The sequence below is a fragment of the Lepidochelys kempii genome, chromosome 5 (genome assembly GCF_965140265.1).
Source record: "Lepidochelys kempii isolate rLepKem1 chromosome 5, rLepKem1.hap2, whole genome shotgun sequence".
Classification (NCBI taxonomy): Eukaryota; Metazoa; Chordata; order Testudines; family Cheloniidae; genus Lepidochelys; species Lepidochelys kempii.
Window position 1 is genome coordinate 125,791,381 of NC_133260.1, and position 27,947 is coordinate 125,819,327.

General features: G+C 36.0%; 1 protein-coding gene across 4 annotated transcripts in view; it reads right to left on the reverse strand.

Annotated features, from left to right (window-relative positions):
* The window catches only part of ZCCHC7 (zinc finger CCHC-type containing 7), a 163,703-nt gene that overhangs the window by 12,816 nt on the left and 122,940 nt on the right, over positions 1–27,947 (reverse strand). For all 4 annotated transcript variants that reach the window (XM_073345741.1, XM_073345738.1, XM_073345740.1 and 1 more), the window contains 2 exons: positions 25,938–25,973; positions 6,845–6,940 (listed from right to left, as the gene is read on the reverse strand). In XM_073345741.1, coding sequence (XP_073201842.1) covers positions 6,845–6,940; positions 25,938–25,973 — 132 coding nt within the window. The remainder of the gene's footprint in view (positions 1–6,844; positions 6,941–25,937; positions 25,974–27,947) is intronic.

Below are 27,947 nucleotides of genomic sequence, written 5' to 3' on the forward strand. Positions count from 1 at the left end.
CTGGATAAGCACTCCAATATGGCTGTTCTTCAACAGAAATTTGTAGGTCTCAGAATCAATCTACGCCCTTTTTTGGCATGCAATATATATTGTTGCAATTTGTAATCTGTGTCTAACTACTGATAATTACAAATCCCAAACTTTTTCCTATTCTTGCCTCCCAGATGGTGCTTTCATGACTTAGATGCTCTGCGTATTGAAAAGTGCAAGGCAGACCCTGAGGAAAGGGGATAAAGGACTCCCTACCATGATAAGCAATTAATGCTCCTCCTCTTCCTATGAGGTCTGTTTGATACAATGCCTATATGATGAAATGTTAAGACATAGGTAGGAAAAAAACATTTTTTAAATATGAGTGGCATGAGTCAGTCATCCAAATGCAATAATTCAATATAAAACTAAGTGGTGGAGAGAGACAGTTGGAGTTTCCATAAAACACAGGATTCTGCCCTTTGCATAATCCCAGCTCTTACATGCCCCAAAACCAGTTGCCCCACTAAGGTACAAAGGGATAGAGAAGCATAACTGCATCTTTAGTACATAAAAAGGCTTCAAAGATTAATATTACACACTTGGCCAAGGTTTAAGATGGGAGAAGCCTAGGAAGAGGCGTTTAGGTTTGGCACTCTATACTGAGTAAGTGAAAGAAAACATTAAGCCAAAAAATTGCCAAATATTTACTCAAAAGCAGCGGTGATACTGTTTTAGACAAGTAATGCAAAGACACAGTTATCTTCTTTGATGGCTGTGAAACACACTCCCTCAGGTCTGTTCTGAGATGCTGCACAAAGTCTAGGGCTTGTGCCACAGACAGATGGCCCTTTCGTTATTTTTCATGTTGTTAATATGTTGACAGTAAAGCCCTAGTGGATGAAATGCACATGCGTCCAAAACCAGCACTTCTGCTTCCTCTTTTAACTTCACTGTATTGAATAATCATCTCAATAGTGTACAACATGCACTCTCCCACACCCCTCTCTCTCAAATATACTGCCACTACTGCTATACACTTTGTGCCATTAAATACCCTTGGGACATTTTTCAGCACTAGAGGTAACCCACAAAGGACTGAAAGCACAGCCTGCTACTAACCCAGCAGAGGCATTTTCCATTTGATTGACGCATTTGGATGTGAATGCAAGGCACATCTGCAGACACTACCCAGTTCCTTAGTTTTGTTACATGCAAAACTTGCTGCAAAGTCTGAATAATGCAATGGGTTGCCACTGATTAATGTGGGAAGTTGTTACACTTAATGGTGAGACCCTAAAAAATTAGTCCTTGTTATGGCTGTTCCAGTGGATGGCTTGGATGTATAGATTGTAATGAAATGGAACATTCTTGGAAGTCCAGTGAAAATAACAGATTTGCCATCAATACTGACTCTTTAACGGAAGTGACAGTTTTAAAAAATGTATTCTGAGTAAACAGATAATATGGTAACTTAAGTCTACGGCAATTGTGACCTCAAGGCATCAATGCTGTATTAAATATATGTCCAAGTATTTCCACCTCTAAAAACAATGGAGGAAGTTAGTTGGCGTATGATGATCTTATGGATGGAAATGGTCCTGTTAATGCTAGCAATTAACTAAGTTTTTGCTGTTGCTTCAGTTTTTGGGAATGGTGAAAGTCCAGTGAATCCCTAAATTTCTAGCAAGTACTGAGTATTTCAGATTTCATCAACAGGAGTAAGAGGTAGCTTAACATTTGATGGACTATTGTGAAAAACGTTGTCTGAGACAGTTCTTTACAAAACCATAATCTGAGCCTTCTCTCTCCTTATACCTTGGTACACTTCAGCTTTAAAGGAAAGAAGAACTCTGCTGTGTGTCATTTATTTCTTGAGGTTTGGAAACAGCAAACTGAGGAAGACCATGCAGATCCATTTATTTGGGAATTCCTGCAGTCTTTTTCTGTTCTAAAGACAGACTTTTTAAATCCAGGCAGAGATGTCCATCTCTTAGAAACCTGAGTTGAGAGGGGCAATGGTTTTTGCACTTGCTTTATGAACAGCTCTCTTTGTTTGTGGGATTTGTAGATTTGAACTCTATCTACTGACTACACGTGTCTAGGTGCAACACTACCAAGATGTTCCCGCGGCCACTATCCGTACTTTCAGCCACTTTTGAGCTGGAATTTTTACAATAGAGCAACTTAAGCCAAAGTCTGAATGATACACTCTTTAATTACAAAGGACTGAATTCTTAACTGCTCTGTCGATGCACAAGGCTCAAATGCTACAAACACAATACCCTTCTGCTGCGTTGGGGACAAAATGTGTGGAAAACTGTGCATGGGGACTCCACAGTCTCAAAGTTGCCACAGAACTCATTTTTGCAGCAATCTTTCACAGGGAAATGTGATTGGGGGTAAATGTGTCACCCACAATGGGGTCAAGACCAGTGGGTAAAAAACACAGATTGCATCCTCCTGGCTCAGACCCTGCTAAATGGTTGCTAGTCTCCCATATACTTTGCTGCAGTTGGCTGTGGGTTGTCTACATGTGTCCAGGTCCTAGAACAAGTCACGACTGAAGATTCCTTCTCGGATCCCCACCTTGTTTCAACTCTATTTTGAGTGAACTAAGTCCTTTCCTTTGGGTTTTGCTAGCTTACAGGGCTGTATCCCATGGGAGTTTACTCCTGCCAGGTGTGGTTAGCTCTGTTTGCGGGATGGAAAACTGTTCTGGTGTTGGGGTTGTTCTATCAAACTTTAAACAAAGGTAATAGATTCATAGATTCTAAAGTCTGCGGGGACCACTGAGATAGTCTCATCTCAACTCCTGCCTAACAAAGGCCGTAGGAATTTCCTGAATTAATTTCTGTTTGGACTAGAGCATTTTGTTTACAAAAAACATCCAATCCTGATTTAAAAGTTTCCAGTGATGGAAAATCCAGCACAGGCCTTGGTAAATTGTTCCAATGGATAATTACTCTCACTGTTGAAAATTTGTGCCTTAATTCTAATCTGAATTTGTCTAGCTTTAACTTCCAGCCATTGGATCTTGTTATATCTTTGACAATTTAAAGACTGCCATTTTAATTATGTACCATTCTAATTTCTTACTCAAAATGTTGTGTGATGCCAAATCAAACACCTTACAGAAGTCTATTGCATCAACACTATTACCTTTATCAGCCAAACTTGTAATCTCATCAAAAAAAGGTATCCAGTTTATTTGACAAGATCTATTTTTCATAAAACCATGCTGATTGGCATTAATTATATTACCCTTCTTTAATTCTTTATTAATCAAGTCCTGTATCCATTATTTTGCCTGGAATCAATGTTAGGCAGGTAGGTCTACAATTACCTGGATCACCCTGCTTTCTCTTTTTAAAATGTTAGCTATCCTTTAGTCCTCTGGAACTTCCACAGTGTTCCAAGATTTATTGAAAATCAACATTAATGGCTGAGATAGCTCATTGGCCACCTCTTTTAATACTCTTGGTTGCAAGTCACCCAGTTCTGCTAAGTTAAAAATGTCTAGCTTTAGTAGCTGCAGTTTAACACCATTCTTAATTGCTGTTGGAAAGGAAATTAATTCATCATCATTATCTGATATGAATATTGTGACAGGGTCAGGCCAGATGGCCAGAGGAGAGTGACAGATGGCAGATATATTAGCCCCAGGTTGAGTAGGTCCCTTTTCCTTGGGTAAGGCAACAGGGAAGGTTCCAGAACAATCAGGAACTTTCTGGAAACAATTAAGACAGACAGGCTGGTTAGAACACCTGCAGCCAATCAAGAAGCTGCTAGAATCAATTAAGGCTGGCTAAACAGGGCACCTGAGTTTAAAAAGGACCTCACTTCAACAGTGTGAGTCAACAGTGTGCACTTGTTGCCAAGAAGGCCAATGGCATTTTGGGATGTATAAGTAGGGGCATAGCCAGCAGATCGAGGGACGTCATTCCCCTCTATTCGACATTGGTGAGGCCTCATCTGGAGTACTCTGTCCAGTTTTGGGCCCCACACTACAAGAAGGATGCGGAAAAATTGGAGAGAGTCCAGTGAAGGGCAACAAAAATGATTAGGGATCTGGAACACATGACTTACGAGGAGAGGCTGAGGGAACTGGGATTGTTTAGTCTGCGGAAGAGAAGAATGAGGGGGGATTTCATAGCTGCTTTCAACTACCTGACAGGTGGTTCCGAAGAGGATGGTTCTAGACTATTCTCAGTGGTAGAAGAGGACAGGACAAGGAGTAATGGTCTCAAGTTGCAGTGGGGGAGGTTTAGGTTGGATATTAGGAAAAACTTCTTCACTAGGAAGGTGGTGAAACACTGGAATGCATTACCTAGGGAGGTGGTAGAATCTCTTTCCTTAGAAGTTTTTAAGGTCAGGCTTTTGAGCAGGGGGTTGGACTAGATGACCTCCTGAGGTCCCTTCCAACCCTGATATTCTATGATTCAGTTTGTGGTGTGTGTGAGGAGCTGGGAGCAAGAGGCACTCGGAGCTGAGAGTGAGAACATGTACTGTTGGAGGACTGAGGAGTACAAGCATTATCAGACACCAGGAGGAAGGTCCTAGGGTGAGGATAAAGAAGGTGTTGGGAAGAGGCCATGGGGAAGTAGCCCAGGGAGTTGTAGCTGTTGCACAGCTGCTCCAGGAGGCACTCTAGACAGCTGCATTCCAAAGGGCCCTGGGCTGGAACCTGGAGTAGAGGGTGGGCTCGGGTTCCCCCCAAACCTCCCAACTCCTGGTCAGACACAGGAGCAATTGACCTGGACGGTGGGTCATGAAAACGGCAAAAACCGAGGTGAGCAAATCTGCCAATAAACGCAAGACCCACCAAGGTAGAGGAGGAACTTCGTCACAGTATATTATTAATATGATTCGAACACTTCCATCTTTTATGCTTTATTATTGACCATTCTACCCCATCCATCTAATAATGGACCAATACCATTGTTAGTATTCATTTTGTTCCTAATAGTCTTAAAAAGCTTCTTCTCTTCGTCCTGAACTCCACTGGCCATAATTTTGTTTGTCCCCTTTTGCTTCCCTTATCAATTTTCTACAATTCGTAATTTTTTGATTTACACATTCATTACTACCAACTTCCACTTCCTTGTTTACAGTATTTTATTTTTTCACTTCCCCTCTAAGCCAGGTTAATTTTTTTTATCCACTGTGGTCTTCTCTCTTGATTGTGACTTTTTGGGCCTCAAGAACATTTTAACACTTCCCAATTATCATTCACTTTTTCTGTTTAAATTTTTTCTCCCAAATGTTTTGGCTCATAATTATTTTCAACTTTGTGAAATAAACTCTTTTAAAGCACCAAGTATATATATATATATATTACTGGTTTGGACTTTATTCTGTTTATAGATAACAAATGTGACCAATAATTTCAACATTTCCTTTGTCGAAGGTTCTGATAATTACAGTCTGAAATCCTAGATTGAGCAATGACAGAACAAACTACAGGAATAAGTGTTGGTGTGTCATACTATCAGCAGATTTATCAATACATCTTAAAACAGATGACTTGCACCTTAGAGCTATTCTTAGGCAGACCGCTTTGTACTATCTGAGAACTATTGCCAAGATTGTGATTGCTGCTCAATATGAATGAAATAGGGCTGATGACTAATGCTTCTATTATATATATATTGGATTATTGCAGTTGCCTATTTTCTAGGGTCCCCCCGCCCCCAAGGATACACCTTGTCCAGAGTGTAGCAGATTTCTTAATAGGTACATGTTTGTCACAATACAGCCCTCCAATCTAGAAATCTTTACATTGGCTCCAAGTAAAGTTGTGCACCAATTTTAAAGTTCTTCATTTAACATTTAAGTCTGCTGGGGGGTAGCTAACCTGATTGACTTTTAACTGCCTTATGTCCCCATACCATTCCATATGAGGCTTGAAACTCCTTGAAAACAACACACCCTGCTCTGTTTGTGATGCTGTAAAACACAACTACTGTGGCTAAGTGGACATGTAAGACAGTTAGGAGGGAAGAAAGGAGTGTTTGGGTGAATACTATCCATAGGATTTAGAAAAGGATGAACCTAAAGCTTTCAAGACACTTGGAATGCAGATTTTCTATCAATATTGTTTCTCATTGTAAAATTTCCCCCGGACATATTTCACAGCAAAGTTAATAAGACAACACCTGCTTTGTGTGGCTACAGGTGCAGAGCTGCACCTGTTGTGTAAGGATACTGACAGTCAAAATATATATCAAGGAACTGATCCTGTAAGGTGTTAAATGCCCTCAATTCCCATTGAAGCCAACATACGTTTAGGGTGCTCATCATCCTGGAAAATTGTTCCCTAATGAAGAAATTATATGAAACTCAAGAAGAGACATTAAGTTACAGGTTAGAAACCATCAATTTTTTCTGTATGAAAACTGGTTGTTAAATGGCCTGGAAAGTTGGCTGGGGAGGGGGAATTTCTAATCAGATGGCACTGCTTCAAGACATGGCTTTGGGACTTCTTCTATGGTACTTTAATATATACCTATCCCAATGTCAGAACAATTGGGAGTACCAAATCCTGTCAATTTGAAATAGTCTGGCTGACTAAAGTGGAGACACTGAACATTTCAGCAATATTCCACGCCACACCCACAGGAGAACTTAACATGTTTTTAAAAATTAGCCTAAGGTATTTCTTCTTTTTTTATCTGTTCCAGATCATTTTACAGTGGCATCCAATTATTTTTAACAATGCTGCAAGATCACCCATATTTAATTAGCACTGTTCTTTCTACAGTGTTAGCGTGAGTCTTTTTAGCTCATTCCTCCAACCACACACCACAGTGAAGATAAGTATATGTATAAGATGGATACATTTAACATTTAGCCAGAGACTACTGAGACTTACATATCCATAATGTCCTTTCTGGGAGCAGTTGTAACAGTACACCAATGCAGAATGCTCAGAATACGAACTGGACTTCTTGATTGATCCTGGTCTGGTCTGCAATATGGAAAACAGGTGAGAATTAGGTCTAGTGAATTCCAAATGTTTAAAATAATCTAAACAAAAAGCTGTCTAAATCAACAGCATTCCAGCTGCAAGCAAGAAGCTTGGAAAAAGGAGCAAGTTGCTCATGTAATATTACAGAACAAATTAAACCTTGATCACCAAAATCAAGTGGGATAGGAAACTTCAGTGTCCGTTCCATACAGCCATTTTATTTCGACTCTCAGTGCAGGAAAGTAGGCTGCTGATTTCTCGCTCTCTTTTTTGCAGATGTCCCACTATCCTCAGGGAACAACCAGGGCTGGATAGAAGCATTTTTGTGTATTGCAAAACGAGTCCCTCCCAGCAGGACTCACTTAAGGCAATATGGGGAAGGTCTTCTGAGAGAGATACACAGCCTAAATCTACCACACTCCTATTTCCTCTCACTCTCCACCTCCCCTGCCCCCTTCCCGTAGTCACTGAACAGAATCTGCCAATGTCAATTTTCAAGTCACTAGTGGATCTGAATCTGCACCAAACACCAAATTAAATTATTGTGTTTGCTGTTTGAAGTCAGAACTGCTTTTTAACGCAAAGAAAGTTTTGGAACACTAAGCTGAACTCAATGGGTCAGGCAGATTTATTTTTTAAATCCAGAGCCAATAAATAATAACTTTGCTCAGAGTACCACCACATACATTTTGAACGGAGTGTGTGAGCACACATGTTCTAGGTTATATACACACACTTATTCAATAGAAAACAATAAAAAATAAAACCTTTGTTTAATCAGAGTTAGCATATCCGCCGAGGAAGGGGGATGGAATAAAGGTTCTATGAAAACCGGTCAAAACAGAATCCAATTAATTTAAAGGTCCACATATTTTCCTTTATTATTCATTCTAGTGGAACACAGGAAAATGTGTGTGATTTCAAAGAATTCATCAATTTTTTTTTAAATATCAGTCTGTTATTGCAAGGGATGCTTTTTTCTTTTAAACCTCTCATTGTGTTTACATCCCATTAATACTTCTAATGCAACTGTATATTCTTTCTTTACAGAGGAATTATAGTGATGCTTGTAAAACAGACAGAAACTACAGGATTATTCCTTGATCATCTTTTATGCATCTGATCACATTTTTGGTAGGACAGGACAAGCTTGTTTCACCACATTTTGAACCCATATGGCTTTAAAAGCGCACTTCAGATTCATGTAACTCAGTTCACATTTCATTCACTACATGCTGTGAATGAAGGATCAGAGAAGGGACATGTACAATGAAAAACAGTATAAACATGGCGCAAAAATCAGAGAGAATGAAAACCAGTGTTTGTGACAAAAGGAGCACACAGACAAAAAGAGAAAATCTCATAAAACAACAGATATATATTCTGTCTCTCTCTGTAGATAGATATGGAGCTAGTAATGTGTTCAGGCCACTCACGTGTGCCAGCCTAGCTTTTTGGACATTCTTTCTACTACATAGAACAGGCTAAAACCCCCTCCCCCATATTTAATTTACATGAAAAAAAAATTCATAAATTCAAACTGTTTTTGAATAGGAGGTGTGCAAAGCCTTCAACCCTAGTAGGTTTGGCCAGCTCCCGTTTTTGGATCCCATACTCTGTCACTCACGGGAAATAAAGTTGCATAGGTTCTAATACAGAGTTCCTTAGAAGCAGACATAAATTAAATAATCTGGATCCTTCTTCCTCTGCCTTTATACAGAATTTTGTATGTATGAAATCCATTTTCTAGGCTTATGTCAATTGCAGCTCACATTGTGATGCGACCAAGAAACTGCAACAGGTCACTATCTCTGGTTACTTCAGTCACCACTTGTCTACTAGAGACAGCTCTTCATCTAGAATATCTGTGGAATGTATCTGTCAAGGGAAGATCAACTGAATTATATTACAAATGACTCTATATTTCTATTAAGCCTTAAAGGGTTATATTTCAATTGGAGAAATTTGATTAAATGGTCTTATTCTTATAGTTTGTCATGTATTTGGAATGCGAAATTGCAACTGTGACACATCAGACACACATATATGTTAACCTCAAAGTATCTGTTACAATGTTAGTCGGGTTTTTCACCTTGAACTGTCAAATGGTGTTACACGGATTCAGCCAATAAAACAATTTAGACTACTAGTGTTGTATGTATTTAAAATCTCTATTAAAATGTACATGATGCTTAAAACAATATAACTTTCTTTTGAAAAAGAAAAATCAGGGTCTCTTCTCTCCTGAGATATGATTTGTTAAATAAACACCAGATTTAAGGATCAGAATGATACTGCTAGCATAGAATTTATCATGTCTGCCAGTGATAATGCTAGTAATTTATATGACTGAATGAATAAATAAAAAGTACTTATAGACTCCTTCACTCTAATCCAGTAGTTAAATCTTACAGTTCAAGATAAAAGTAATCCTCCCAGCTCATAAATTATGTGTGTACTTCTGTAGTTTGTGTCTTTTCTTCTATTTAAAGATGGGTCAACACTAGCACTTGAAGTTCTTAGCAGTTACAGCCTCTAACAGCTCTCCTCAGAAGTTCATGTACTGCTGACTTGCCTGATAAACCTCTGGATGTTAATCTGAATAACACTTTGAGTTGAAAACTTTAATTACTATGATAAATGTTATCTGCATGCTATCTTTTAACCAACTATAGTACACCATGCTACTAAGAAAAGAGGATGGCACTCTGAATAGGTCTTACCTCATTAGAAAACAATTGTACATCAGAACTCGGTAGTGGAAACAGAGGGATGTTAAGCTTTTCTTATTGTACTGTACAAGGTCTAACAAGAATCCTTGAGAGTATTCACTGCATTAGGAATGTATGCTCAAGTGACATGAAAAAAGCTCCACACAACATTCCCTTGTGTTTAGCAAATAGAAAAGGTCAGATTTAAGGAGACAAATTAAACTGAATACTTACAGTTCAGATTACAACTATACACATCTCTGCGGCTTTCCAAAAGCCAAACACAAGGGGAACCTGTATGTTTTTAAGCCCTCTATTTTATTATTATTTAAGGTTTAAAAAAGCATCTAAGGACTCCAATCCAATGGGTACAAAATAAAGCATTCATGAAAGTAGCTCCTCTATGTTATTTTTTTTGTTACAAACATTTAAATAATCTATATTTGTACGGTGATATCTAGGAGATTACTTCACTATCAATATATAGAAGTAATAACCTGGTAGATAGCATTACCTATGAAAGGTCCATCCCATCTGCTATTCTTGCTGAAAGCTTTTCATGCACCAGTAAACTCAGTAAATATCAGAAGATAAAGCATAAGCCTACCACGCCATGGATTTACTCCTAATGTCTCCTCAAAGTGCAGCCCGATGCAACGATTACAAATGATTTTTCTTCTAATGTCATTTTACATAACCCTTTTTTCTGCATGAGTAGTTAGTGCGGAATGAATGAATGAATGCCATTAAAACAGTTAATCATTATCTGGGACACTGGCCTTCCTCCCTTCTCAACCAGGAATCTCCATGACAAAGGCCAAGAGATCAAAATGCCAGGGCTGCCTCAGTGGCCTATTTCTGACAGTAATTTTTTATGCAAATTGGCCTGCTGGGCAGCTCCCTCTGTGACCTTGAGCTGCCCTTATCTAAACTGACTTTGATCCAATGAGGGTTTGCTTATATGAAGCTCATTACTACCTAGGATATGCAATCTGACTAAATCTCACTAATTAAAGAGAATCGTCCAGTCTCAGTTTTATATTATATGCATGTGTGCGATTACACACACACAGAACCAAAACTACACTAGAATACGCTATGTGAATTGAACATTGCATTTTTGACAAGTACAGTATATTCATTCCACTGTCAAGCACATAATGTCACTTTTAAAGGAAAATACAGTGCTTAACTGCATACTCCATAACACCAATTTATACAAACACACATATCAAACTTGAATAATGCATAGAACTGCGATGATTAAATAAAGTTTAGACCTGACACTTACAAAGTCCTTCCAAGCCCCATTATTCTGTAATAAACTGCATGAAAACATATTTTAAAATACGGGATTCCCACTTGATTATCAGAGAGAACCCCATCCAAACAACCAAGTCTACTATGATCCACAAATACCTAATGGAATGATTTTGACAGTTGAGTAAAATGTGAAAAGTTTCAACTGCCTATTAATAACCTTGAGCTGAAACCAAGGTCACTGTCTCCTTACACAGATCAGTTTTTACCAGCCACCATTCTTCCTCTGTTTTAGACTAATGCCTATTTTCATGAGTACACTAAACAACCCTGTAGGTTGAGTCCACTTTAGTACCCAACCCACAAACTCTCTGGAAACTATCTGTACAGCTTATCCTATATAACGGCCCACTGCAAGTTTTCTTGTACGACCACTGAAGCATCTGGTACTGGCCTCTGCTGGTCACAGAATACTGGGACTAGATGGGATGATCCGGTATGGCAATTGCTATGTTTCCATCTCAATGGCAGATTCCATTTTCTGCTGCTATTCCTTACTTCATTCTACTGAGAGTGTATTTTCTCTCTCTAGTGCTCAACAATTAAACTGGTAATTAATCAGACAAAAACCTTCATCTAGGCAACACGAATGATCCTGCAGTCCTTACTCAGGCAAACCTCCTATCGAAGTCAATGCGTGTTTTGCATGAGGACTGCGGCTGTAGGCCCTAAATGTGTGACTCAAAAAGACAAGTAAGGAAATGTGAAACTGAGGGTGGAACTCATTTACATCAGTGCTGCTACGTCTGCTTTCTGAGACCAGGGCATGATGGTCTGACTGTATCATCACATACCACAGATGTCACTACAGTTAGGCAAAACACAACAAGGGAAGTGACACAACAACTGCATTACTGTAAGAGCATATTTCATTTCTCTTTAAAAACAGATCATAATCTATTTATATTTTAGCAGAAGAAATAGCAACTATGGGTCATTCCCCTGCATTCAAAACTGCCCGTAACAGCTAACATGTAATGTTGTAATTATACGAAGATTTTTTTTTAAACCATGTCATGTACCCAGTAGACTTCCACTCCACTGGGTAATTCCTTAATTAGGCAGATTTTTGAAACGTGTATTATGTACACAACAGACCGGAACGTCTCCTTTAGAGTATTCCTAGTCTATCGCGTGATTGCATCATTAAGTCGCACATGCTACGTAGTAAAAATCCTTATGAAAATTCATGAAAAAAATGTACAGAGTATATTTAGTATGCAGGTGAAGTACATAACTTAAATATTTTGGCTTAAAAATCTCACAGCCACCAAAGCAATTAGACTATTTTAGTGGACCAATTCCTTGCCAAATTTATTTCTTACATTTTAGCCATTTTAAAACTGTACACATCCAAAAATTCATTTGCTCAAATCAACCAACCATTATTTTTTTCTTTTTTAAATTGCACATGGCTTGTGACCTCTTCTCACAAGTTATACTTTGTGAATGAGTATATTTAGGTGTGTTTATAACCTCAGAAAAATAGGCTACATAACAGAAACAATGAAATAAGTGTTACTAAAGCAGAGTGAATTATGCAGTTATATTTTCTCTAATCAATACCTAGTAAGTCACAAATCAATGGCTAGATTTTTTTTTTTAATTGGATAGTCTGGAAAAGCAAACACTTGCAAATAACCACAAGAAAAAATGTAACTTGTTCAATCCACAATACAAGGGGTAAGACATGATAGTCTTCTACAGAAGTAGACATTTATACAATGCATTTTAAATAGATGCAAATGGCAGCTACAATTCACTGTGTGAAAAGATGAAACCAAGAGACAAAAACTAGAAAATTATACATATGAAAGAAATGAATGTAATCTTTTGATACTCTTACGAGTAGGGAAAAATACTAAATATTAATTTAGGATGTCGCTTCTGTAAAATGGACAAAAAAAGTCTTCAGTGAGTTCAGAACAATGAATATATGCAAGATAGTATGGATAACAGCAATTCGCTCCCTGAATGCTCCAACGTCTTCCTGGCTTAAAAAGCATCCCAATTTTCTCCAAAGGTGGTGGCGTTTATTCACTGGTCCATGGCTAATTTTACACGGAATGCAAAACGTTATTTAAATAGGGTGGTGCATTACATTTCAACTATTTCCTATGGAGCTCTCAATCTACAGACCGATCTTTCCTCTATTTTAATTTTAAAGTAAGTTAGCAAAAGCTTCCTTCTGAATCCCCAGAGACTACCTCTATAGTGACACAAATGCACAAATTTATGACAGTAACATAAATGCTCCTCTGAAGTAATGTGCAACATTAAGTGAAATTGTTTCCTGGAAGATATTATAGGGATCTATATTTTATTTGCCATCTTAAACATATCTGGGTCTTTATGACCGTATTTTTAAAATGCATTTCCTTTTTATATTTCTTGGTGCAAATGGACTGCATAAATAAGCAATGTGCTATGAGGCTTCAGACTAGCCGATAAACCCTTTCAATTTTCATGCCAGCTTCTTCTTTTGTAATTCAAATCTGGCTGGAAACTGGCAGCTCTGAAAACTGAAACAAGCACTGCCACAAATACCTTGTAATGCTATCGACCTTGTCTGCCCATGCAGTGAGAAAGGGGGATGCATATGTGTCTGCAGTCATCCAGATAACACAACTCATTTTTGGAGGGGGGGGGAAGGCGGGAGAGGGGGGCATAACAGAAGCCAGCCCCGGACTGTGCACCAAAAGCAGTCATTACCAGGCGAGCTGGAGAATAAGTCTCTTCAAAATACACAGCACATTTAAAAACCATATACAGGGCTCAGCCACTGCTTTCATTACCAATTTTAATTTAGCTCCTTCAGTTTGCCAGCCAGATAAACTCTTTAGTGCTGTTTTTTAATCTATTTGCCACATTTTCTGTTTAAGATTATAGTAATATGGGGCAGGAGAAGGAATCACTCTTAGAGGAAATAAAGAAATAGATCCGCTTATCAGCACCCATCAGAAAGTTCATTAATCAGCCAGGCTTTGTGCCCCCTAAATTGAAAGGTTAAATAATCCTCTCAGGAATATTTCTAGGCACCTCCACCAATTGTCCGGAGAGGAGCTGCCATTCACAGCACTCTGGATCGGTGACAGGGTATTTTACTACTGTTTGGACCCCAAACAATGACGGACAAATGGCCTGGCTTACAAAGAAACCTTTTAGTACAAGGATGGAAAAGGACCACAAGCTTTGATGTGGTGGGGGGGGAGGGAGGAAAGGAGGGGGGAGGGAGAGGGAGGAGACATATATGGATCCCGGTATATTTATTTGAATGTTTATTAGTGTAGCTATCAAATACATTTATAGGCAGGCATACACACACACAATATATATATATACACACACATATACACACACACACACACACATAATATGCACTCACACTACTAAGAATATGTATGTTTACACAAGCATTTGTGCATTAATCTGAACACAAACATTTCCAATGCTTGTAAAATTAGGAGTTGAACAGAACTAAAGCTTGGTTATATTTATTAGCTAATACACTAGGGAGCTAAACAAACCCCAAGGTTTTAATTTTTACTGTCATTCTAAATGATTTACAGCTTCCTTTTTTTTTTTTTTCCTTCTCAACTATATCTGGCCTACTGGAACACCCTTAACCACGACTAAAGTTTTTTCCAAAAAGGAATTATTTCTTTAAAATATGGCAGAATATGAAAACCAAGCCTATTATGGTAGTACTTGAATACAACTGAATCTGAGAGAATGTGTTTCAGTCCCTTATAGCTGTGTTTTTGGAGTGTTATCTTGACATCAGATACTCAGGAGGAACAAATTATAAGTAAAGATTCCTATTTTAACGATATATCAACTAGCTGTCAATCTGTATTGCCTTTGATTGTATTGATGAGTGAATGCATACAGTACATTTAAATAATCGGACTATTAAAAAGACAAGGTCATTTCCTTATACCTTGGGCACCGGCACATGACCAGTATGATTACTAACTATCCAAGTTAACGTTCATTTGGCAGGAAGCAGCATCTATAATTTGATAGCTACATCCCTTAGGCATTCCCCCTTTAAAGATACCATATATAACCCAGACAGAAACTTTGTAATTATTTTTATTTGCCTATGCAATGAACTCCTCATAACTATAAATTTGATACACGCAGCGAAGATAATCCCTGGTCAAACAAATTCAAACCAATCTTTACATGAACTTCTTTGAAACTTCATATGGGGTTCAAATGTCTTTCTTATATACCCATTTCTATTGAAGAAGTCTAAATACCTGTAGCTAGATTTTACTTTGTAACATGATTTGGGGCATTTCTTAAAACAAAGCAGAAAATATTTTAATTTCCTCCAACACCAATTAAATAAATACCCCAGGCAGTAATCATGTCCCCAAATCATCCTTCTGAAAACTTCTATGCCCGCTGCCTCTCTCTCTAACACCCCTGTACCCCCCATCAGAAAAGCAGCATCAGTGGGATCGCATTTAACCAGGTTCTCTGAGCTGCCCATCAAAAAGTCAAACTGAAACCATACACCACTGTCAAATTCAGTATATCTAAATAAATAGAATAATTTAAATTCAATCTCTTTACAGACAGAAAATAATATAATCCCTAACATTTTAGAGCCATTATGGCAATCTTCTGTTTCCAAGAAATCCAATGCTATATCGCTGGTTATTTAAAATGCCACGGCAACAATTTACTAATAGAATTAACAGCACTGTCAAGACCTAAAACAAAGCAAGACGCCATGTACAGTCAGCATTGTCAGCTAAATAACTATAGTATGAGAATTTATCATAGGTACAGTTATATAGAACAAAATGATTAGAATCTACTGCAGATGCACAGATGAGGTACTAATGGAGAATATCCCATTCAAGTAGATATAGACCAAACTGCAAAATCAAACGAGTAATTAAAAAAACATTTGTAGAGACCTGGTGGTGGCGGAAACAAACAGCCAATGGTAGCAATGTCATGGGCTGTTTAAACTTGAAGCACTGCCAAAGTAAAGGAAAATATATTGTATAACTATGCACATTTGAGAGTTACAGTCATGGCTTTTTGGAATAAATTTACTATACATTACAAACAAAATTAACATACTAAAATAAGTTAAAAGATGAAGGTCTAACTTCAATCCACAGAAGCCAAAAAATTCAGAGCCAAGAGACTTCTTACTTTGTCATACATATTTATTTTAACACGTGCTCAATCAGATCACCCACTGTTCTGAGACTTCTCTAATACTGAAGTAAAATGGTGCCTATTCAGCCTGGAACTAAGCTCTTTAACTCTTAATATATGGAGCTTGGGGTTATATTTTAATCACTTTTATGTTTTTCTTTTTAATTAAAACAAAACCAAGGTAAATCTGTCAGAGATAGTAACTTCTTCATTGACATGACAGGCCATACCTAGATGTGGTGGTGGTATTATTGACACGACAGACCGCTCGGAAATAAGTCAATAAATATTTTTAGGGAATCAATCTGTAGATGATTAACATGATCAAGCATAACTTTAGAAAGTTATGGTCTAAAGTATTTGAGTTCTTAGCTGCTCCTTAATACATGGTTCATTGACAAGATAAACTCATAGGTCCTAAACAGCAATTATGGTCTATACATGACTAGTAAAAGGGAGTTAAATACACATATTAATTGGTGCAATACACCATATCCTCTTCTTCTGGGTCACTGAATACTCACTGACTTTTTAACATGCAGATTATTTATATGATATAGTGCAATAGTTTTAAATGATACTAAAACATACCATTTACAGACCATTACTCAGTGGACAACTGACAAGCAAAGGAGCCATTATTATTATGACAGGCAGACTCAAAATTCTTATGAATCAGAACAGGATGTCCTTGTTTGAGTTAGCAGTTTACATCTTTAAACTTTTGTTTTAATTTTGCAATATTCAAAGGCATTTATCCACTTAAAACAGAAAAATGCAAATATTTTAAATTGAAAATATTTATACCTAGATTTTATATAAAACCAATGTAAAACCACAACATATTTTTTGTTTTTTCATACAGAAAGCTTAGACACAACCTCATATATTTTAACCAAATTTAGTAAACTTTGTTTCTGCGCTCACAGCTTGTATGTCAAGATTCAACGAACATACATTTACAGTAACGTAGATAACTTAAAGCATGAAAATGTACACCTACACTTTACTGTAGGTGAACTGAATAGAATTATTACATACTCTCTCAGACTAAAGACTGTAAACATAAAATGCAGCAAATCTGACACTAATCTTCCACCCTATTTATTTTACTGTTCAAATCATTAATACTTGTCAGCATAGAAATTAGCTAAATGAATGCTTAAATGTACCTTTTTTATTTTTAAAAAACAAAACAAGTGAAAGTAATCACCAGCACCATAAACATTACAGAAATGATAGCACATGTTAATACTTTTAGTTAAATGAAACTGCTGGTGGTTATATGAGGGAGAAGGCTTTTGACAATAAGATCTAAACATTAATCATTCTTTTTTCTACTTAAGGAACTATTTATTCAATAATTCCAGTGCATCACAAAAATAATGTGTGATGAAAAGAGATTAACACAGGGCAGTTTAGCCTTTAAAAACACAGAGATTCCTACTCCAGTTTTTAGTAAATATTTGGGGTACTTGTCATCCTTTCCCAGTTGTGTGAATGCCCTACCATTGGGATCATTGACAGTTGCATGCATTGTACAACAGCCTTCAGAATAAAAAGGTGTTATTGTTAATTGAAATAAAAATACATTAATTTCACCCCTCGTAAAGCCAGTATCCTAGTCTCCCACCCCACAGAAAGTACAGAGTTCCTTAAATATCTTTATTATGCATTCAGAAGACGCATGGAAGTCTCAGACGTACTGAAGGATGTATCTTAACAAATGGAAATAGTTCAAGGGGCTACTGTCCATAGGTGCACAGAAGTTAAAAACGAAAAGGGTCTGATGAGATCAGTCCATCCGTCTCTTCCGCCATGGTGTAGGACTGTTTCCTACAGTACATCAAACCACAACTTATAATCAAGGCTTAAGCTGTACCACATCACTCCCCTACCCTAATCCGTACCATCACCTAGTTTCAGCATAAAATGTTATAGAAAATATTCAGAAAATAACTCTTATGGTTAAATGGTTCAAATAAATGACAGTTCATTATTGTGCCACTTGCAGGTTCATATTCCAACAAGGTTAACTTTCACAGGCTCTAACAACAGTTCAGAATTCTTAGAGTGCTTTAGCAAAGCACACAGTGGACAAAGCATACGGCCAGATTCTCAGCTGCTGTAAACTGACAGTGCTCCACTGAACAGCTAGGACAATTTACATCAGCTGAGGATCCGGCACTAGGTATAGAAAAACATTAGGAACAGCATCAGCAGCTACTCCTCAAACAAACATAGTAACATGGGTACCACTTAAATATATCTGCAATTGGAATTTTCTACTCTGTCTTTACTAGTAAAAACAAAACCTGATTATTGTGTACTTCAATTATTTCCCCTTATAAGCAGTTAGCTGCATCTAGTTCTAAAATTATATTTTCCTGAGAAGGTAAGTATGTAAATAATACATGTTTGTAGACAATCAAAAGTTTAACATGATCTTTTTTATTATTTATGAAGATCATTCATTTTGCCTATAATACTTTAAATGCAGTTTAAAGTAAAAACTGGAAAACACTCAATCATTTTAACAATCAATCTCACCCACACCTGTAGTATATATTTTGGACTCATTATACAGTTAAAGTCACTTTCTGTAGAGTGATCTAACTGCTAATTTATATCTCAAAGCTATCAGGGTAGCCTTTTGTATACTTTGGCTATTTGGAAATAAGACCAGCCCTAAGAGTTCCCTACTGTGACAGCAGTAAACGTACTCTGAATGAACCTTGCAAAGGAGTCACAAGTAAGGAAGAAATAGCCATTAATAGGAAAACAATACTATATACTGCAAAACAAAAACTAAAGGAAAAAAGTTTCTATTTTAGCTAATAAATCTGACAAACCAAACCACTCCTGACTGATTTTTAAAATTTTTTTAATTAAAATAATGGAACGCTTATGAAGCATAATACCTTCATGGAAACATCTGCCAAAGGTCACACACATGTAAAAGCAGGCGGGATGAAATTTTCATAAACATTTGATAATTAAAAAAAGTAACTCTACCAATTATTATTAAAGGGTTGGAACTTCTTTGTCCTAAACTAAACATGTTTCAGCATAAATTTTTAAGCCATGTGAGAACTTCACGCAACCCAAACATCATAAACCACTTTTTCCTAAGTGCAGATGCTCTTGTTTTTCCATTGCACAGAACATCACAAAGTCATCCTTATTTCAAATTCAAATGCCTTGCAATTCTGGGTTATCTTCACTGTAAATCATCCAGTAAAATGGCTATGTGAGTTTTGACATACAACTTGTGATGGGATGCCGTGTCTCTCCGAAGTATGTGAAAAATATACAACCTATGTCCAACAAAAGTAATATATTTACAGTATTTTCTTAAAAAAGAAGACGACACTGATCAGTTGGTGACGTAATATAATTTACATAATCTTTACAAAGTTACTGCTCTAGAAACCTTAGGTCAGGTAATTCCAGAGGAGTTGATACTGTAGTCATGTCCCAAGAGCCTCAAATAATCCCATCCACGAGTCAGAGAGCAGCAAGACTGGAGAGTAGCAAGACTTAATCTCTGCACCAAAATACTTTTTTCCAACCTTCATCTGCACAAAACCTACAAAGCCTTCTCTAGTTTCCAAATTTCCCAACTCTCAAGCTTAAATATTTTTTCACAAACACTATATTTTAAAAACTCTTTCTGAAAGTCACATTTTTAAGGATTTGAATTGATTTGAGGCTAGACTGCTTACATTTTTATTTCAGAAAAAAGGTGGCAGGCCATGCAGAATTGTAATAATGGCACACAAAGAAATCAGAGTGCAAAATTTAAACACAAAAGATGTATTGTCCCTTCATGTCTTTTACGCACACAGGCCAAAACAGCGAATTTCTGGTTCACCTTTTTTTATGTAAGTGGATTAAAAGTAAGATTAACAAACTGTCAAAAAATGTGTTAAATGATAGCCTCAGCTGGTTAAAAATTCTGATGGCTGTAAAACTCTGTTGGTGGCCATCTTGGACTAGGGGTTGTAATATAAATGAAACTAGCAGAGACAGGAGATGGGGGAGGGGACCCTTACTGCTTGAACACTGGAAGAGGAAGGGAGGTATTATCAAGGAGGAGCTATCATGGAAAGAACCCTCCTAAAAACAGCAGGAATTTTTTTTAAAGTATATCTACACATCTGGAAAATACATTAAAAAACAAGAAAGAAACTATGTTTTGTCCATCGGCTGGGATTTACCTTTCCTTAGTCTTTCTACATGTATTTCCTGAAGAAGGCCATATTGGTGTTTGAAAGATTAATTTCTGTTTCTTTATTGTATGTAGATTTTATTCTTGGATTGAGCTTGCTATATGCTTCAGTGTATGAATGAATTAGATTACAATATGCTATGATAAAGTATAACGTACGTAGTCAGAAAAAAATGAAATTATACAACGTGAACGCAAATTTTATTTTATGCCAAAACATTATAGTGGCTGTCCATGTCTTTCCCGGTGCTTAATGTCTTGTGCCCCATATCAGGTGAATATAGGATACATTTTGTCCCATTTTTCAGCTTGAATCATGAAGATACAAATACGTGCTTTTGTACCTTAAACAAAATATTGTGGGTTATTTAAAAATAAGCTTCGTCCTACATTTTTCAGTTATCCCTTATTTGACTGAAAGGTAAATGCTCCATTAAAAAATACGCACACACGCTATACCCACAAACACCCACTATACCCACACACACAGAGCCGAATCCCACTCATTTTACTTACTTTAGTAGACCCCCTAAACCAGGGGTTCTCAACCAAGGGTACACAGAGGTTTTCCAGGGGGTACATCAACTCATCTAGATATTTCCCTAGTTTTACAACAGGCTATGTATAAAGCACTAGCGAAGTCAGTACAAACTAAAATTTCATACAGACAGTGACGTGTTTATGCTGCTCTATATATTATACATTGAAATGTAAGTACAATATTTATTTAAATAGATTAATTTTATATGGTAAAAATGAGAAAGTAAGCAATTTTTCAATAATAGCTTGCTGTGGCACTTTTGTTTATTTATGTCTGATTTTGTAAGCAAGTAATTTTTAAGTGAGGTGAAACTTGCGGTTCACAAGACAAATCAGACTCCCGAAAGGGGTACAGTAGTCTGGAAAGGTTGAGAGCCACGACACTAAGCTATTCATAGATTTACAGATTCCAAGGCCAAAAGGGACCATTGTGATAATCTAAGCTGACCTATATAGCACGGATCAGGGAACTTCTCCAAAATAATTTCTGGAGAAGATTTAAAAAAAAAATAATCCAATCTTGATTTTAAAATTGTCAGTGATGGAGACCCACCATGACCCTTGATAAATTGTTCCAATGGTTAATTACTCTTGATATTCAAAATGTTTGCATTATTTCCACTCCGAATTTGTCTAGCTTCTACTGCCAGCCACTGGATTGCCTTTCTCTGCCACAGTGAAGGTGAACTGGATTCAGCCCAAAGCCACACGCATGTAGATACATATAAAGTGCTGTGGCATTTTTTTCAGAAGTATTCTACAGCAGTAGTTATCTTCTGAAGTGGGTAACATTGCTGTGTAATAACAGGGCTACTTGCTATTATTATTTGTTTAAGGCAGCGCTCATATAGTGTTCAAGGAATTTTCTAGACTCTCCAGAAGGCCTAGTCTCGGTCCCAAGCACTTCACAATCTAAGGATACAGTCTATACAGTCAAGATTGAGTACAAATCTGTTTGGTGTTTTTGTAGGTGTGGGGGTCTCCAAGAAGTGCAAAGTTACCTAAAAGGGGAACTGCCATGAGGAAAAAAGAAAGCTGATCAAATTAAATATACAATGCATTTTTAGGTCAAACAACAAAGCTGAAGAAAATTATCCAAAAATGTTAGTTAGAAGATAAACCCGGTTTGTCACGAGAGCAGGTCCACTAACTTCAGTATGCACTATTTTTGCAACTAAACTGGGAAGGATTTTTCCTAGGCCTGTATCTGTCCGGAGCAAAATATTCTACAAACACATACACAATTCTAGTTTGGGTCGTGAGTAGTTTATAAACAGAAATGAAAAATAACAGGAACATAGAATTTAGAAAGAGGCTAATATTCTTAAAATGAATTGCTATGACTGAAAGTGCTCTTTACTAGTCCTGATATGAAAGAGATGAGAGCGATGGTACGTTCTTTGCATCAGAGACTGCATCTTTCTGAGTATTTGTAGCTCATCTTGCACAACCAGGCCACCAATCCCAATAATAAAATCATACAACCATAATAAAATCATAAACGACAATATTATTTCTTCAGTCAGAGTTATAGGTAGGTTTTCTAAGTCCCAGGGACAATGCACTGTGGGAATGAACTTGTCTCAGGGGCCCTTAAAAATTCTTTTTTTGTAGGACTGTGATTCTTCATATTCTAACATTATTTATATCTGGCCAAAATATTGTAAAATTATTTTTACTGGATTTTGAAAATCAACTTCTTGTATTATTACCCTACTACTATGAGTTCATAATAACAAGTTTGCTAACTGTAGAACTGTGTATCTGACTATCATTTATTGCATGCAGGAAACAATGAGGGAAAAAAACCCATAAAAATATGTTGACAACTTTATTTTATCTTTTCTGAAAAAAGAAGAAATATACAGAAGAGGCACAATGAAAATTATTTAATCACATTTTAAATCATCATCAAAACTGGTCATTAAATATTATGCTAATTCACAATCTGTAATGTGATTAATGTTTTGGTGACTGACTGATTTTACAGAGTAATTCTAGTTATAGTTGAAAGGAATTTCCAGAACCTAACCTTGCCCAGTTATAAAACTTTGATTATCACAGAGCCTTTAAATTTAAGCTTCATTAATATGATTTGTCTGTTTTTTTCTGACAAGGAACAAACTAAAATATTCTGCTCATCATTCTTTTTGCCATTTCAACTGCCTCTTAAAATATCTGAAATTCTAACAAAAAGAAGCTGCCAGCAAGACATTTCTGACAATTATTACAAAGTTTTTTTAGTGTTTCGAAATTTCCAACCGTAAGAGTTTAAACTAAAACCTAACACCAACCATAACAGTAGGAATAGAATTATTATGTACTCATTGTTCCTACTGAAGCTACACTGAAGTGCAAGAACTACTATGAGTCAATAGATGGCAGTCCACCTCTTAGAAAAGAGACAGATAATGAATAAAATCATCAAAAGCGTCACAAAGAGACAACAATTGGGTTCTGTTGTTTTAAACAAGCTTTCAGAGTCATTAATTAGGAACATTTAAAGAATGTATGTGCATTTAAACACAATTTTTATATGGACTTTTGGCAAAGCGGTATGATAGAAGTGGTTTTAAAAGTTCATAAACATGACACATATTTGTATAAAATATAACCGTTGCTCTGCTTGGGTTGATGTCTATATATGTTATGCACATTATCAGTTTACAATTTTCCCAAATTCAGTTTGAACCCAGTTGTTAATTTGCTATATATATTGTTAAGGTGTGAAAAAACCTGAATCTAACATCAGTACATATACCTGTGAAGATACATGCATATTCTCCAAAAATAATAAATGCAAGTATATTTCTTCTCTTGCATTATTTGTTTAGAAATCTGTATTTATAGCAAACTATGATGGAATTGTAAATTGAAGACTGTAGTTAAACAGTGGAATGCCTATTTGAGAGCAAGCAACTTCTACCTTTTAGTCATACTTATGTAAAAGAAATAGACAACAACTCTATTCTAACACAACAGTTTCAGCATCATCTGTGGATATTATTTGCTTCTGTTGCAGTTTAGATCTAGAGAGAATTCTTAAGTGAAAAAAGAAAAGTTGACCCTGACATGTTTAAGTAGTTTAAATAATATAGGTTCTCTTGAACTATAGCCTCTATTTTAAACATCAACTATGTCTGTTGTCAACGGAAGTTTTAAAAAAAGTATAATCTGATTATGCTTCAATTAATGTAGTTGTCAAAATTGATCTTCACATGAAAGATGCTATGCAAAATATCATCGTAAATTAAATACCTGGATAATTTATAGTACTAAATAGTAAAGGCATTTATAAGAAACAAGGTAGGGACTAAATATTTAGTAATGAAATAGGAAATATTTATATGCATGTATATTTGATCACATTTCAAAATATTCTCTCACAAGCAGAGAGTACCCCAAAGCAATATTTTTCCAAATTAATTAATTTTTCCAATATGACATTTCCACGCATAGCTTCAAAAATTTTAAAGTAGATCTTCTGTTGGTGGATATTATTAATTTCACACCATTGAAAGTATAAAGTAAAAATACATTCCCTGAAAATTAGTTGGCTACAATTCTTCATGGTGAAACAGCTGGGATTGCTTGTCAATGACTGCCAGGAAGAATCTGATTTTAGCCTTTTAAAAAGTAAGAATTTTTTGTAGTGTTGATTATAACTCTGAGTAATTGTTCAATGTCCAAAACAGGCCCGAACGACAAAATATATTTTGACATATTAGCTGAAACCTAATTCATCATCACATTATTGCATAAATACATCTAAGTTCCATAAGGGATCTAACAAACCATTTTAACACTTCCTTTTCTGGAGTATAAAAAATTATAAAGGATTGAATCTTTTCTTTTGAGTATCTTTAAATAAATAAAGCAAACAACAATATAAAGTGAATGCAACTAAACCTATTCTTATTACATCATCTTTAATCTGGTAATTTAAGAGCAAAGAAAATATTCATATAGAAATGGAGATTTCCAAAGTGAAAGTGTTTAAAAAAAACCCCTAAGCACAGGAAAGATTTTCAACAGAGTGTATCCTTTACTATTAAAATTAGCTGCTAAAACAGAAAAGAGAAAGTTCCAACATGTTGAAAAGGCATATGGAACAGATTTTAAAGTACATCCTATAGCAGTATTCCCTTACTGGAAAGAAAAACCTCAAAACCACAGCACAACCAAAAGTACCGGACAAACTTTTCTGCTTTGTTTAATCATACAAGGATGACAGTGGTTATAAAGTTATTCCAGTTAAACACACATTTTCCTTATGTTGAAAAGAAGTCATAGGCAAGGCCTAATTTTTTATACATAAATGTGTGTATATATAAATAGTATTTAAGGTTTGTAGTGTAGATCAATTAGACACTATTCTAAACAAGTTAAATATTGTTTTCAGACTTCACATTAGTTAATGTAGGTGCAGTTTGTTTAAATTTTCCCTACGTTTTGCATACAAAAAATTTAAAAACTGAATAATTTATTTGTAGTGTGTAGTAGTTATTTTTATAACTAAAGACCAACTAACCAGGTGCCAAAGAAGAAGTGGCAGTTGATTTCTTCTTTAAGAATCATTTACAAAGATTTCAAAGTTTATTTCTAAAATTCACATTCCATTCTCTAGGTAATGTTCTTTAATTCAAAGTTAAAGAAACTGCCTTGTAATATATGGGGATTTGACAACCAAATCTGGGAAACACTGAGACAGGAATACTGTTATACCCCAGTATAAAATTAAACTTTTTTTTTGCAATGTATACACTAAATGCAGTTATGGAGAGGAAAGTGATAGGATGCAGTCATTAAATTATGCTAGTAGTAAAAACAATCAGAACTTCTAAGAACGCATAAAAAGGGACAGTGTATTATTGCAGTCTCCAGTTCAAAAACTCTTCAGATGTTTATTATCTTCCTGAAGAAGATGCTTGTCTATATTTTATGGTCAGCAGTTCACAGAAGAGTAAATAGGTTGGGTGTGCAAGAAAATAAAAAAGGTGTCTCTACTTACTGTTAGGTGATACTGCCTCCATATTTCTGGGCAAGCCTGGAAAATAAAAATATTGATCAGCTGGGAGCATGAAACAAGGTGCTTTACAGCCTGTTGGTTTTGGCATAACACAGTATCCACCGGTGTCGGTCACAGGAAAATAAGAAGCTTAACTGAAAGGGTCTGCATTTCAGCTTCAAAAACCTGGCTAGACAGTTTAATTGAATTTTACACTGGTTTAACACACTCCCTGCCATTGTCAGAAAGCCAGTAACAGTTTTCTCTCTCCCTTTCTTCTCTTAAGGTTAGAAGTTTTGGAGACTAACATGTTCTTAACTGTCATAACTATTATTACTATGAAACAAACCCAAACACAGCACACTAAAATTCTGCATGTAGGGTATAGAATGTGTTTTGTAACATTTGAAACCTACATAATGTTTCGGAAATTAATTCAGCAGTTACTTTGCTTTACTACAGAAGTGAATTTAAAATTATGTTGCTATTTTTGTACATGTCTGAATCCTAATCAAAATATAATTGTTACAAGTAATAATCCTCAGTAGCCTAATGTCAGATGAGATGTAAACAAGGAGCATAACAGATTGCTTTAATGCTTCTATTTTTACAATGGCTTGCTGTCTCCTGTTTTGATCTTTGCCCATCTTGTTCACAAACTTCAAAGCATAGTCCATGGTAAAAACTATATATAAAGTAGATTTTCTATAACAGCAATTTAACAGCAGACTTGAAGAAAGCACAGAACGTGCGAGAGAGGAAATGTGAAACTTTTTTCTTTAAAAAAAATTAAAATGTATTGAGAATCAATGAGACATGGCTGCTAAATATTTTCCGAATATTCGCTAATATTTTTATAAAATTTACAATGGCTTTTCTGATTCTGATTTTATACACATATCAGAGCCAGAAACAAATACCTATTGCTAATTTGACTGTTATACATGTCAGAACCAGGTGTGTGTTTGTCACATATACACACTCAGCTATATAGCAATTATCTGCGCACCATCTTTAATTTTCTTTATAACGCCTCTATTTACTGTGGAAATAATCTCTCGGTCATTTGAATGACTTCCCATTTGGTTTGTAAATCTCAATTCTGAGTGTTTCCATCAGAAATCTTGGTTATTCCATGTTTTCCAGGCGGTATCATGTAGTTTTAACTTCCAACTCTCAAGTCCCCCTGTCTTGTATATTTATATTAGTAACATTTCTTAAGATTTTCGAAACAATCCTTTCTCACATGCCTGATATAACTGCTTTCCTTTATTTTAAAATGTAAATTCTCTGTAAAAATACAAATAATTAACAAAATGTAATGGAACTTCTAAAAAACGAAAGGTAGTGCCAGTGGCCCTGAGGCATGCAATCAGAGAGCACCACAGTAGGTTTTCTCCAAATGGGCTGAAAATTTTATTATTTATTATATATTTTACTAGTAATGCAATTTTCTGGAGAAAAATGTACACTTTGTGCGGTGCGACTGTTCCACACTTTCGGTCTTATTAAAATATTGTATGCGAATATTTGTATTTTATGTTAACATTATTTTTGTAAAGAAACAGTAAGATGCATTACATTTCTGGGCATAGGGAAGCAATACAACATGTGACAGTTTAAAAACACTCAAGCTATCTGGGAATGCAAACAAAAGGATTTTACCACCTCTCCTAAAATGGATACTAGTTTGGCACTTACACAGGATTAGCAAGGGTAGCAGGCAGTTATTTATACATTAGTTCTGGGTAGTTTTCGATTACCACAGTGTTCCCAGAATAATATGGTTGAAAAATCGCAATCAATGAGTTGTCATATACTGGCAAAATGCCACTCTGCTATATGACCTTTACTTACACAGCAGCTATTTAATAAAAAAAAATGACTTGGTTTTAGAATAATCATTTTGTGACTCTGGATATGAAGACACTATTTACTGTGGAAATTTGTTGCTAAGAAATAAGAAACTTATATCTCCTACAACTAGTAGTGCTTAATAAAACATTTAAAAGG